Consider the following 15,050-nt stretch of genomic DNA (forward strand, 5'->3'; position numbering starts at 1 on the left):
TAATTGTTGCTCTCCCAACCAAAAGTACTAGTGAATGAATGTTAAAAGGCTGTCCGGCCACCCAATACTTCAGTAATGCTAGCTAGCAGCGTACCATCTGTAGTGGTCCAACCATGGCACATAACGAATAATACGGTTCTTTTTCGCAACTGAAGCAATCAGAATTTGCATGCACGAGCTTTCATAGTATAATTCAGGGTATGGCATAAATTCTGTATGGTTCACAAACCCTATTAGTGAACAGTCGATATGTTCGATATTGTTTAGAATGTTTGTGTTCAGAACAAATTTACAATAGCAGAGACTTTATTAGTTCACACCAGTGGCTGTCAAAATATTACTTAAAAACTGAATCGCGATTTCAGGTTTGTTACTAAATATAGCTGCACGCGCGCGAGTCTCGGACAACGCTGCCGAAAATTCGGACAAACTTTGTTGTTGCATGCGCGGCTGTTGTTGCAGCTTGTAGTCTGAGCCATAAAATACCACGAACTAGTGTGACTTTTAGTAACCATTGTAACGCTAGCAGGTTTTAGTTTTGTCGTTTATGCGGAAAATGCAGAGAAATATTTATTTATGCAAAAACATGATGTCATTTGCGATCAGTGCTATTAAAGCCATGGATACAATGTTTACGTCATCAAACCACAAATACATGTACAATTTGATTTCGTTTCCCCCTTACAATGATTCTATCACCAAACATCAGTGTCCAAATTATTCTGTGCATGCACTTCTCTTTAATAAACTTTCAATTTGGTCCGTCGATGTAATTTTACAGAAATTACAATGAACTTTAAAGTTAGGAACAAGGTAATTCTTGTAATAGTTTTGTCTGAATTAACTGGTTACAGGTTAATTGTGGTAAGTTTTTTCAGGTTTGGTAAAGTTGTGATGAAACTGAAATATCATGTACTTTTCGGGATTTTTTCCTCATTTGTGATACAGAATCTTTTGTTAAGAAGCCTCCTTCCTGATAACCATAGATTTCTTTGAGGGTTATTCTAAGATGAAATCATTTTATTATAATTAGAATTCAAAATTGCAGAATTTTCACCTTGTTCTTGACCGAAACTGATTTTCTAAGAACGTCTCGTGTGATTCATTTAGAACTAACCTTCGTAAGTACCTATATGATGACACCATTTCCTTTTCTTTGTATCGTAATGAAGTTTGGATTTTAGGGGATATTTATCATTTTGGTAAAATTCTTCTCGGAAACTGATCGTACACTTTTCAAAGACAGACAATATTGGGGTGTGACCTGACTGAACTGTATTGGAGATCATAACGGAGGTGCACAAGCCGCTTTTAACCTTTTCGCAACGGATACTATAACATTAACGTTAGCAATTCCAATCGCTCAAGAGTTTGTCATTGATGCACGGTGCAAAAGAGCAGAAACGAAATTGTGCACACATTTTGTCTCTTTTGTTTTGGACATTGCATAACACGTTTCAGCACCCTTGACAGCCTGGCTCATTCTCTGAGTAGAGTATTGTTGTCATTTACGTCAGACGCATTCACATAGAATAAACTTGAATGCAAGTAAAAGTTTGATAACAGCAGTGGTGAGTATGAATTTCATCAGATATATTTCTGTTCATAATGCAGCGGAATGTGGTTTGATTTCTGTTCCATGAAAAGAAATATAACAACCAATGCGGTATTGACATTGCAACTGTAAAATTTAAAACACAGTCGTGCTGACTCTCAGCATTGACGATAAAACTTTTTTCTCTTAAATGTTGATATTTAGAACTCTTATGAGAAAATTGTAAAAACTGTAGTTAACAGTAAATTAAGTGGATGAGTTTACTATAACCAGTAATTGAATGACGTCCTGTAATGAATACCTGCGAAGAGTTTGAAATACTCCCTTTGAACACATATCGCATCTCCAGGTACAGCTATCGACTATTGGTTTACCCCACATGGATTTCAATCACATCTAGAACACAACTTCTCAGAATACCAACGCAGTTGCGTCAAGCAGCTACGTGATATTGAAAATAGAAACAAGCTGTATACATAGTAATGCCTTGACAACACGTTCAACAACATAGGGTACTTGAACATAAATGTTCAAGAAGATACGACCCACTTTAATTGATTGAGTTAAGAAACTTATCACGACAGTTAAACGATATGATACTAGAGACAAGACAGCTTTACTTTTCAGTCCTAAAATTAAAGAGAATAGATACCAATCATAAGCGCGCGGGTGTTGTCAGCAAATGAAACTTAATCGAATCTTTTCAAGCATATACTTAATGGATGGCCTTTTCCATACAAACAACAAATATGATTGGCGCTCATTCTAATAGTGACTCTCTCTCTCTCTCTCTCTCTCTCTCTCTCTCTCTCTCTCTCTCTCTCTCTCTCTCTCTCTCTCTCTCTCTACATTACGTGTGTGTGCCTGTGTGTTAGCGTGTATTGCATGCATGTCAATGTCATTTCTTAAACTTTCTGCATGATCTGATGGTTGGTTTTATTGGTTCCTACTTGTCATCTACGAAAACTGTTCGGAGATTTATGGAGCATGAAGTGAGTATTTTTCGATTCATAGATACAGTTCAAAAATATTTGTAATACAAAGTTTGGTTTTTCATGTCCTTGATATTGGTATTGCACACCTAGGTAAATTTAAAGCGTAACGATAAACTATAGAACGCCGGCAAGGAGCAATTGAATGGTAGCTACTGTCAATTAATGTAACGGTATCTACACACGCAGTAAACAAACTCATTCACCCTCCTTTTCACTCGGTCTACGCTGTGGAATTTCGAGACCTGAATACTAAACCCAAATCTATATACTGTACATAGTTATTAGAAAAACGTGTTTGGTGACCTATATAATGAAACAGAAATCCTCTTTTGTACAGATACCAATGGACGGCCTAAACAATAACAGTGTCTTTTGGCAATGCCCATTATCGTCGATATCTCAACAAAGCTGCAACACGTCACAGTCACTGTATTTACAACAGTACACAGTGGAGGGCGTGAGAAATCGAAGAAGGAAGCCCTTCACTGCGGTCAGACGTTGCTGGCAAGCGCTGCTGTGCATCAAGTATCGTGTGACATAAATTCAACGGTGGAATCTAGTGAAGTCCATTGACCTGCACACGTCCAGAGTGAGTTGGACCAAATAATGCTGCTTCCGTGAACACAAAGGGAAACCTACTGAACTTAGCTATGTATTCGACTTCCCCGTATTCCTCGAGAAATTCGGACTATTCGTCGAGGTCCAGTTATGGAACTGGCAGTCGTTATGGAAGTGGACGGCTTGGAAGACTGGATCGTGTCAGTCTTGGAAGTGACTACAAGCGAAGTCCCGCATCGTCCTCTTCGTACAGTCCACTAAACTCCGATTCTTCTTGGTCAAGTTACAGTTCTCCAAGACCGTGTGTTTGTGAACACCCGTCTCCAAGTCGCACTTCAAGCTACAGTCCTCGTTCACCACGAAGTTATCTGAATTCAGCTTCATCCTACAGTACTCCGGGTAGGGTCACAAGTCCTGGTCCACAATCGCCTCGCAGTCCTCTTTACAGTCCCGGCCCAAAATCACCTCTTAGTCCCCACTACAGTCCGCTGTCTTCCCCAGGTCTGAGCAAACGCTTTGCTGAGTTTGATCGTCGGCCACTCAGTCCACTGATGTCAACCCCGAAGACGTTGAACTTCGACAAAGAAATAGAGAAACTTGACCTCTCTGCCGCATCGGTCAGTTCAGCTACAAGTTCTCAGAATGGTTACGAAGATAACATAGAAAATACCAGCGATTCTTCGACAGCTAGTCTAGTCAAACCGAGTCCCGAGGAGAAGACCAGCAGTCAGGAAGTGAAGAAGTCCAAAAACCGTAACCCGTCACCAGATGATACCGGAAAAGTTCATCATGTAGCAAAAGACGGCCGATGGGTCGGAGAGTAAGTAGAATCTTAAATCTAAACCTCACACACACTTTGCCATTATCATGACAGTGCCCAGTTTGGCGGCCACCATGCCAGCAACTTTTGTGAAGCTTTTGTGCATTGTATTCGTCGAGAAATCCTTAAGATTGTATTGACGTCCTTGAATTTCAGCAGAATAATAATTGTCGATCAATATCAGCTGAAATCGAAAACCATGAACTGTACGTGAGGAAGAAAACATGTGAAGGACGGATCTGTCAACGGATATGATATACATTATGCATTGAATGAGCATTTCCATTTTATCAAGAATGGCCTTTACCCAACAGTAAAACATATGCCATTCTTTTCCTCTCCAGTTATTTGCTCATTAGACCATGATCACCCCTTTATACAAAGTAGCTTGCAAAGTGAAATGTCTTGGCGTTGTAGAAATCCGGTCAGTCGCTGACGCATTGTATGCCATGATGGCGGCTAAAAAACGTGTGCAGTCTGTCTGCAGTGCAGTGGCCGGCATCGAAGTCTTCATACGCTGCTGTTGCATGAGTTGACCTTTCAGGTCATGGAAGTGTGATTCATAGTGCATATCTTTCTACGACGAGGCACTATCTCTCTTCGGCTATTTTTTGCATACAGTTATCGTGCTAGAGTGAGATTAGTCGACAGTTACATCAAGTAAATTCCTCATTCATGCCTTGTTTGAGCTATTCTACTAATTGAGCTGTGTGTACATGCGACATACTTCCACTTTACACCGACCCGGGACACCGACCCTAGGTTGAGTACATATTTGCGGCATGGCAAGGCTCGACATCATACTCTATGAATGTCTTAATCCCAGACTCAAAAGTCTCCGAAACACCAACAGAGCTCGATCACGACTAATTAGAGCACTGTGTACTTTACTGTCCCTACAGTACTTCACATAACCATGTTGAGTCGAACGTCGTCTCCAACACAACAGTGTATTCAAAGTCAGAGATGACTGCAAGCATTGTGTTCGGAACCATACACAACATATGAGGATTACAAAAATAGTATCAAATATGTCCGCGTGTGACCTGGTCACTCGCAGAAAATCAATACATCGTCAACCAGACGTATTTGGCTGTGCGAAAAACACCTGGCACCGTGACCAAGTCGCCAAGGAGCTAATTGTTACATGAGAGACGTTATGCAACACGATCCTCAGTAGAAGTATGAAACACACAATTTCGGGTAAAATACAAGCATCACCGCTCAATTCTTTCAAATTGTGCAGTTTATGCGAGAAATAGAAACTCTACATGTTTAAAGAAAATGAGCAGTTTCGTTTCGTTTCGTTTAGACAACAATTCAGAGTAAATGACTTTGTTCTTGAATGTAAAGTAAAGGAAAGTCTATAAATTCGCCGGAGCAACTATATTTGAACTAAAATTTTGGACTGTCATTTTCAGTGTTTACCATGCAAAATATTAAACTTGCACTGAACCATTCAAACGATTAATTATTCTTCATATTCGATCAAATAGAGATCAACATTGTCACCGTATTGTCCTTGAGAAAGTAATGTGATATTTTCTCTTCGTGGTGAACTCTCGGACCATAGACATAGTTCAAATACCATAGTGATATCATAGAACTAGGACAAATGAAACTTATCATTGACAGCTAACTTTATACTGGAATAGCGCCTCTTTCCAACTGCGATATCATTTTACCCGGGTTTTATAATTTCATGATCTTGCCAAATTATTACAAATCTTAAGATATTTGATATCGTCTGCATTTAGTCTTAATTTCTGAGTAAAAACCACTTTGATAAACGCAGAGATCGAAGAAGAGAGAGATCAGGTCAGCCAACTATCAGAGAGGTACTTGAAAGCATGAACTGATAGGAAATTGTCAGCATTCCTTTGGAAGTATTAAACTGATTAAACCCATTTGAGGAGGTTGTAAGAATATAACAGCATAACAGATTAAATCTTATTATCAGATGATTATGCAATATTACGTCACTTCATACATGTATATATCCCCCGAGGGGATTGTGCAAGGATGGCGCTGTTGAACGATCACATGTGTGTGAAAAGTTAGACAATTTTACTAATTATTTTGGAGAGCGACGAAATAAGCAAAGTATGTACTATTCGTTTGCAATCCTCGATCGATCCTCCAGTTATCTGGTCGCTCATGAAACTCACCCGACCGAAAATTTTGGTCTTTCAATGTCGACAACATAGACGATGTTAAAGTTACCTTTTGGTGAGTGGGTTGTAGTTATTAATTCAACTCTCACAGCTTATTGACCACAAGCGTTTGATACCAGAGAATCCACCCTCGGCACATTGTTATACAGTATACCATACTTGCGAGGCGGGGTGGGCATTCTCAGTAGACCATGTAAGTGATTAACATGATTCAAGTTATGCTGCTACTCTTTTCCCGAAGTTCGCAACTTGCCATCATGCATTTTGATCTATTTTGTCATTTGCGTATTTGATGTATTTTATGTCTAAAACAATGTACATCAACCCAATAAGGTATATTGTCTGTTGCCAACATTGGAATAGAAGCAACGGTAGGATTCCTAATCAGAGTCATGGAGCAGCGCCCTCTGAATAACTGTTTGTCATAATCGAGGCAAGGCCCTGTGAATTATCCTGTCGTCCCCTCATTAGCTGTACTTGATTGGCAGATAACTAGTTGAACGTGCCGTCAGTTAGCCAGAGGGGCAATGTTTTGCTGGGCCTGGTGAGCCTTCAGGGCAGTTTTCGATGTCTTCACCATAATGACTCGAATATCTGGTCTCCTTTATGCAGTCTCAGTGATTGTTGAACACTGTCTCAGGTTGTCCAAAATCATGTTTATGTCATTTCACATCTATGCCAGGAACTTTGCAGCTATTTGTACAATTTTAATAATTACCCATATTTTGACAGTAACCCTTAATGTCTTAAAAATACGTGAGAACTGTTAGAAGCGTGTCTTTGCGCATCAGTTAGTCTTGCCAATTAACTAATTTGCATTTTCTGTGAATGTTTGAAAGTGAAACTAATCAGCTACGTAGGAGAATTTATTTCGGAATCGAATCAAAAGCAAAACAAATACATTAAGAAATGCTTAGTCAGCATATAGTGGAAAAGAAAGTCAAAATAAGAATTAGTGTTATTGCATGATTTGACTCTTTGGAAATGGATAATTATTTATCCTGACTGCCTGAAAATATAAGTGTAAAATAGTGTAATGCCTAAAGCCTAGTGGAAGCATACATGATTTGGTCTGTAAAACACCAAAGACACATCGTCTGAACTTCATTCGTTTCTACAACGTTTACAAATTACTTTGGTGACAATCACTGCAGAACGAAAGATGCTGAATTCTAATCAGGTATATTCATGTTTCCTAAAACGTTTCACTGTAAACCTTGGTCTCCGTGCGATTGCACGTGTTAGCGCTATGAGTTGCCGAGTCAATTTGTGAAAACGAGAATTAAGAGGAATCATGATAACATGTATTATATCATTCATCTAGGTGTTTCTCAAACAATTATAGGATGACAAATATCAAGTGTGACGATCAAACCTCAGATATACAAACCGATTCTCTGTCGATTCCTGTCGTTTAAAACCTTGCAAAATCATTCCAACAGACGAAACTCACCTAATGTTGACAAGACATTACACTTATACAGTTTGAATGAAGTGGAACAGCCCAGTCTTGCTGACAGGTAGACCTATAATCCCCAAGATACAGTACAGACCAACGTCTTATGAAGTTGTCGCGACAGTGGACCGCACAAAATTTTCACTCTTACTTTCCGTGTCATACCGCTGCATAACTTGTGAGAGAGGAGCAACAACTTACTCATGAAGATGCTATTTTGGAATGTGTGGGCGTCGCACATGGCGTTAAGGCAACGTGCATTTGCAGCATATACGTAGCGCTTTGATTGACAGTGCCTGTGTAACTTTTGCTGAACGAGTAAATAGGTAGGTTGTGGAAATATTCAGATGAAGAGTGCCATCATACGGAGAAAGAAAGAAAGAAGATATTCACATTTACACTGTGTGAACATATTAGGCATCTCTGTCGGGTACTAATATTTGTCAATCAGTAGGTTTAGTTGCCACATATCAAATGCTGAAAATTTGTTTTTGTTTTTCTGTTTTTTCTGTTTTTCTGTTTTTCTGTTTTTCTGATGAAGAAATTACCGACTACATGTTGAAATTATCATAAATTTTGAATTTAGGGGACGACGAAGACCGGCTTTGAAAAGTCGAAAGTGTGATTGTAATATCGCTAAGTCAACAAACACCTACCTACCTCCATATAGTGCCACTGAATCAAACATTTCTGTGGGAAAAAATATACTTACCAACAAATAATTTTCCAAACTATTATGCTGAAAGTTTCAAAAATGTACCCAGACATAAAAACTAAGAATTTCGTATTCTTATATAAAAATTCGTCGAACGTGAAATATTCTTGCTATTTAAATACCAATTAATCTAATGTCAACATATCAAAGGGTTTAATTATTCGAGCCAGAACACGATTTATTTGTTCGTAAAGTCATGATGGAGAGTTTCTTAAAGGGAGGCGTTCGTCGGAACTGCGCGTGTGCAACTTTCTTGTTTACAAACCATGTATTTCATGCATGATAGATGCATCACGTAAACATATCTGTTAACAAACATGACTTTCATCAATCGCCAGCTACCCTATAGAGTGTTTGAATTGGTCGTAGGGGTCACTGGCAACCTTTGAGCAGAGTTCCGACGACCGCCTCCCTTTAAGTTTGGAAATAGTAATCATTCCTGCATAAGCATGGCAAGAGCTACTGATATGCGTAGATCAATATGTGCCGAATAGGCATAAATTTGGGAAGATTTTTCATTTATCGTAGCATGGGAATATTCGTAAACATAATGGTATCGACCCATAAGTAGTATGATGTTGTCCATGTTGAATATACAATCATCACCACGTAAACTATACACCTGTCATGTCGTTATAAGCGAAACATTCTTCCGTTCTGATTGGTTCACTTTCTTTATGTCATGTCTGTGTTCAAGCTGCCTTGTCACCTTCTATTACTCTTGACATTGGTAACGGTAATTTGTCTAGGAAACGGCAAGACAATTTGCAAACGTCACGTTTCCTCGATCGTGTCAGAAGCGTTTATCTTGAATCGTACTCCGAAATGATCGCCATCACAAGAAGATAATTGATATTTAAATCCTCTTTACACCCAACTAACGCCTGTCATCACAGCTTGTCAACAATGTGCCCGATTCCTAAGACAATCCTTCAAAGGTCTGAAAGACTTTAAGCTTTATAAGCAGTTTGTATCGTCATGCATGCTGCGAGTTTGATCAACGCACGCAACCTTTAGACATCCGGGTCATCCATGACGTGCGTCTATTGTCGATCCTCTGAGGAAAATAATACCGACCTTTTAACTTATAGGAGATGGTATCGTTTGATTAACAGTAAATTTTCCTCATGGTATTCTATATATGATTTTGAATGTGATACATTTTTAATTGGGGAGTACGAATCTCCAGATGAATTGTCGAGATATCGTATTAGATATGGCATTGTACTTTGTATAAAACCTAAAACAATGTTCCTGGACAGTCAGAAATTTGGTTTCGTTGAAAAGAACGATTTTTTAATATTTAAAACTCAACCACCAACTCAGCGAGTAAAACGGAAAGTAAAGGCAATAACTGTGATGTTTGAATTGAAGGTCAATATAAAGCCTGTCTTCTGATAACTATAAGCCTAGAATCGGATTAAAGATAAAGATAATCCAATTATAAGTAATCACGCTTTATAAAGTCAACTTTAAATGTTCATGTCGGATATAGTACAACTTTTGACCAGTTTGGTCGGTTATGGGCGTTTTCATACCATGTGTTAAACCTTGGTACACGGCTATTGAAAGAATATCATACTAATACTATAAAATAGTCCGCAGCTGTGCATGTATACACTTTCAGATTTTATTAGAATATGATCGGGTTTGCCAGATCATTCTGGTGAAGTATGTCTGTGCGGTTGAACCTGTAGGAGAATATTCTGCTCAACACGCATGGTAGCACATTGTACAGAAATGTGAAAGACTTGTGCACAATCATTATTGTACGCATAACTTACTTTCAAAGATGAGATTTCTTGAGTGATTTCTCTACTTTAGTTTAATGTTTGTACTTACTAAAAGTGATACTTTCAACGTGCAAATCTTAAACTAGGTTAGCAACTTTTCAACGTAGTCTCGTCGCATACCACCATCCCTTTCCTCAGTTTTAGGTCAACCATACTTATATCCACCGATGGACGTAGAATTACCGCTGGAAGACATGAAAATTCTCGAAAGAATGAGACGATGATACACAAGCGTATGTCTGTCCCCGTTTAGTGTTTCCTCTGCTACAAATTAATTCCACCGCCCGATCAATGGATATCATCATAACTTTGAAACGCTACTCGATCTACTCTGTACTTCAAAAGAAGCGGCTGTTTGATAGAACGACTCCTTGCGTTCCTGTCTGACGCGTTGCTGTAAACTCTGACAGGCCGCCGTGTGATAGAGCAGTTATTGGGAGTCATGGCATTGCTGTCGTTCCATTAACACTTAGGTCACGCAATTTACAATTTTACATGAGTAACCCAGACGAATCTCGCGTCAAATCTCATTGAAATGGTATCAAAACATCTGCTTGAGTTTTGTTTAGACACTGTCATCAGATAATACATAGCTGTAATACTATGCAATATGATTACCATAATGATTATATTAATTTTTATTTTCTGATATATCATTGTTTTTGCTATAGAATGATGCATTTCACTCGTTTTGCATCCCTACAAAGGTGACGTCACTGGCTTTGCAAGGTTATACTTATGGTGACGTATTATTCCAAATTTTAAATACAACTCGTTTTCCTTATAAATCTTTCAAGTAAGCTTAATAATACTCAAGAATACATTACTTGCTCGTATTACTATTTTAATTGCCATTTCATGAAGAGAGACTTCCGTTTCTGCTTTCCTTTCGAGTCATATACTCAAATCGACCTGCGATGATCACAGCGCAGTTTGAGTTTGCAATTTGGTTCAACGCTGTCTTTTACTGTCGGCACAGTTAAATGTTTGAAGGTGAAAGTGCAAAGTCTTTGGAGAAAGAGCGCCCACACATGTAGCTAGTATGCCCATTCAGTACGAAGAGGAGAACACTGTTCACCAGGAAACGTGGGGACATGTTTTTCCGTCTGTATTTCAGACTATGTCCGTGATAAGGGTACTTGGCCGACTTAGACGGCGACAGCCTGAGACGTTTATCAATTGAGAACACCGCAGAGGCATGAATGCCATTTCAAGACTGAAAATATCGCAAAGTATGATGAAGTCAAGCGGTGTGAGTTATAAGTACGTACAGAAAACGTGTCCAACTGCAAGAGACTAGTTGTGTCCTTACACCACACATCTCAATGTCAATAATTACTCCCAATTGTCCGAAAAATCACAAGGTCACGTTAATCTCGGGGAAAAGAAAGTAAATATAAAATCCACAGGGCGTGTCCGTGGAGTTTTGAAATATTCAAGACGTGATATTGATACTGCTCTCCAAATGTCAACCCAAGGCATTACAATTTGCGAAAATGGTGTCGAATAAAAACAGTGATCCCCGGGTACCTGACGTCCTCACATCGGAATTTCAACAACGATGACGAGAACACACTGCAACAGATGCCAACATTGCTGACTCTTGCAACTTGGCACAAATCATTCGTCCCATACCTTGTAATGGTCACGTTTTACATGGAAGCATATAAGAAGGCAATCGACACCTGCCTATACAAACGTTCGTACAGATACACACATACATACATACATACATACATACATACATACATACATACATACATACATACATACATACAAACATACATACATACATACATACATACATACATACATACATACATACATACATACACACACATATATACACACACACACACACACACACACACACATATATATACATATATATATATATATATATATATATATATATATATATATATATATATATATATATATATATATATATAAATAAACAGATTACTTCCAGTACAAAGTAATGAAATCTATTACTTAAGTTTCATGCATCTTGCAATCCTCAGATAGAGTGAAAGGATTTCTAGCTCGACACTCTTACATATAGTATGGGACGAACCATTCTATTTGTAGGTAGTGTTAAAATTCGATAAATAATATTGTTTTGGTGGCGACATTTTGAAACCAACTCAGAGCGTTTGTTTAACAGTGTAGATTTGTCAGCACATTATCAATGCTGACAAATCTACACTGTTAAACAAACGCTCTGAGTTGGTTTCAAAATGTCGCCACCAAAACAAATATTATTTATCGAATTTTAACACTACCTACAAATAGAATGGTTCGTCCCAATACTATATGTAAGAGTGTCGAGCTAGAAATCCTTTCACTCTATCTGAGGATTGCAAAATGCATGAAACTTAAGTAATAGATTTCATTACTTTGTACTTGAAGTAATCTGTTTATTTATAACGCTCTGCTTTTTGCATTGAGCACTGTAATTTCCCTCGAGGACATCTGTATACTTCGATATATATATATATATATATATATATATATATATATATATATATATATATATATATATTCACAGAGCGACTCCTTAAAGAGCAGTTTCTTGTATAATATACAATTTGACAATCTCCATATAATAACATAACATTATTCAGAACAGACAGAATACCCAAGAATTTTAAATGGACTATTGAATATTTAAAAGGCCATTGTCCTCATGTGTCCTGTAGTTGCATGGAATCTCATACCAAGTTTCGTAAGACGACACTCTCATTATGGCCACAGTGCTTTGAAATCCATTCATGATATTTGTGAGAAAACACGATGAGGTCTGGAAATAAATACACGAGTTGACATCATCTGAAGATAGTTTCAAAACCAATCCATGCTGAACAGTACGACTTCCAACTAAGTCGGGATAGCGTTCTATTGTCCATCGCATTATGAACTTACTGTCAGGGTGAAAAGTTTCAAGTTACGGTACATTGAACTCTGTCATCTATAGTAAGACGCTCTATCCGCATCGTTAACCATGTATGAGACAGGAACTACCATGTATGAGATAGGAACTACCATGTATGGGATAGGAACTACCATGTATGAGACAGGAACTACCGTGTATGGGATAGGAACTACCACGTATGGGACATGAACTATCATCTATGAGATAGGAACTACCATGTATGGGATAGGAACTACCATGTATGAGATAGGAACTACCATGTATGGGACAGGAACTACCATGTATGAGACAGGAACTACCATGTATTGAGACAGGAACTACCATATATGAGACAGGAACTACCATGTATGGAGACAGGAACTACCATGTATGAGACAGGAACTACCATGTATGAGACAGGAACTACCATGTATGAGATAGGAACTACCATGTATGAGATAGGAACTACCATGTATGAGACAGGAACTACCATGTATGAGATTGGAACTACCATGTATGAGATAGGAACTACCATGTATGGAGACATGAACTACCATGTATGAGACAGGAACTACCATGTATGGAGAAACGAACTACTATGTATGGACTACCATGTAGGAGATAGGAACTACCATGTTTAAGATAGAAACTACCATGAATGAGATAGGAACTACCATGTATTATGTTGAAGTATTGACTACAGTGATAGTACAAGTGGTACCGCCACTTATAAATCTACAACTATAATGTATCTTGAATGCACGCACTGAAAGGAAGAACAATCAAAGATCAAAATATTAACAAAAATAGTGGCGATAAGAGGAAAATAACTCCCCACCTTGAGGAGCATATTTTGTATCGTTGATGTATATTTTGTCTCTACATTCAATTTAATCATTATGATCCAATCTAACATTGACGTATCATGGATCTCTACAGCCTTTCTGATGACATGAGCTCTATTCAATAGCTATATGGGGGAAAGTTACGTCATCAAATAATATTTATAACTCATGCCAAATTATGGTGAAAATATTCTTCAAGACCGGCATTCTAGTAAGTTTTCATACAACTGCATATCGCCGGTACGACAGATATGAAAATGAAATTCTTCTTTCGAGAACCTAGAGCCACATTAGTTACTTTATTAAGACGCAGTATCGCTACGAATAGCTTTATTTTTGTCACCAGTTCGGTGTGAAATGTACTGTTACATCTCGAGGATATGTGTACTCTTCAATAAAGAATCGGTTGGCTGTACCGCTCATAAAGAAAACGTTGTTTCACCATCGTCATCTCTGACCTTTTATAAGGTCAAAATCATGTCAAATCATATTGAGTGCTGACCTGCGGTAGAACGTCGTTGTAAGCCCTAGGGCTATCTAGCTGCAGATTCCAACATCGACTAGTCAGAGTTGGGAATGTTAATTACAGAAAGCAAAGCGCTATGGGAGATCTCAATGGCTATTGACTATACCAATACAATGACGTATGTCTTCTCTATGCAGTGTCGTTGTACGCACTCTCTAATGTTGGTGTGCGATATCGTCATTCTTGGATCAAGTTTCTATCTGTATTGGTACAAGAGAAATATCGCAATAGCTAGAACAAGTTTGAGAGATGTGCAATCGACATTTTCTCAATCGTAAAAATTACATCTTTCATATCTTAAAGGCATATTTATATGCACTTCCGAAATCAGGATACGGTGTCTTGAATTTTTTTTTCCAATAAAGATCAGACTTAGCCAAAGAATGCTTTCAATTTGCTTGAAATCGTTGATAGAGCCATCTGCGGACCGCGACAAAACAGAGACCAACACTTTAAAAAGCCATTTCCATCCAAACGCCCACTTACTATCATAAAACGGAATGACTGGGAAATATGACACTGTAAAATAGCGGTCTCCTAAAGTTTACTGTCTGATGGTTTTCCTGATGTTTAAATTGTTTACATTCTTGCGCAAAGAGGAAATATAGTTAATTACAATTACAATTACAACGCATATGCACCATAACTTAAATGAACTTTTTCACTTTTTGACATAATTAACGTCCTTATCCGTCTATG

At 38.1% G+C, this 15,050-nt stretch overlaps 1 protein-coding gene across 1 annotated transcript in view; it reads left to right on the forward strand.

Moving 5' to 3' along the window:
* Nucleotides 1-2,451: 2,451 nt before the first annotated feature.
* LOC139150407 (sericin-2-like) overlaps nt 2,452-15,050 on the forward strand; it is a 44,183-nt gene continuing 31,584 nt past the window's right edge. Inside the window, exons 1-2 of the mRNA XM_070722757.1 lie at nt 2,452-2,547; nt 2,888-3,928. Of these exons, the coding sequence (XP_070578858.1) occupies nt 3,201-3,928 (728 nt within the window). The 5' untranslated portion in view covers nt 2,452-2,547; nt 2,888-3,200. The remainder of the gene's footprint in view (nt 2,548-2,887; nt 3,929-15,050) is intronic.

The sequence above is a fragment of the Ptychodera flava genome, chromosome 14, assembly GCF_041260155.1.
Source record: "Ptychodera flava strain L36383 chromosome 14, AS_Pfla_20210202, whole genome shotgun sequence".
Classification (NCBI taxonomy): domain Eukaryota; kingdom Metazoa; phylum Hemichordata; class Enteropneusta; family Ptychoderidae; genus Ptychodera; species Ptychodera flava.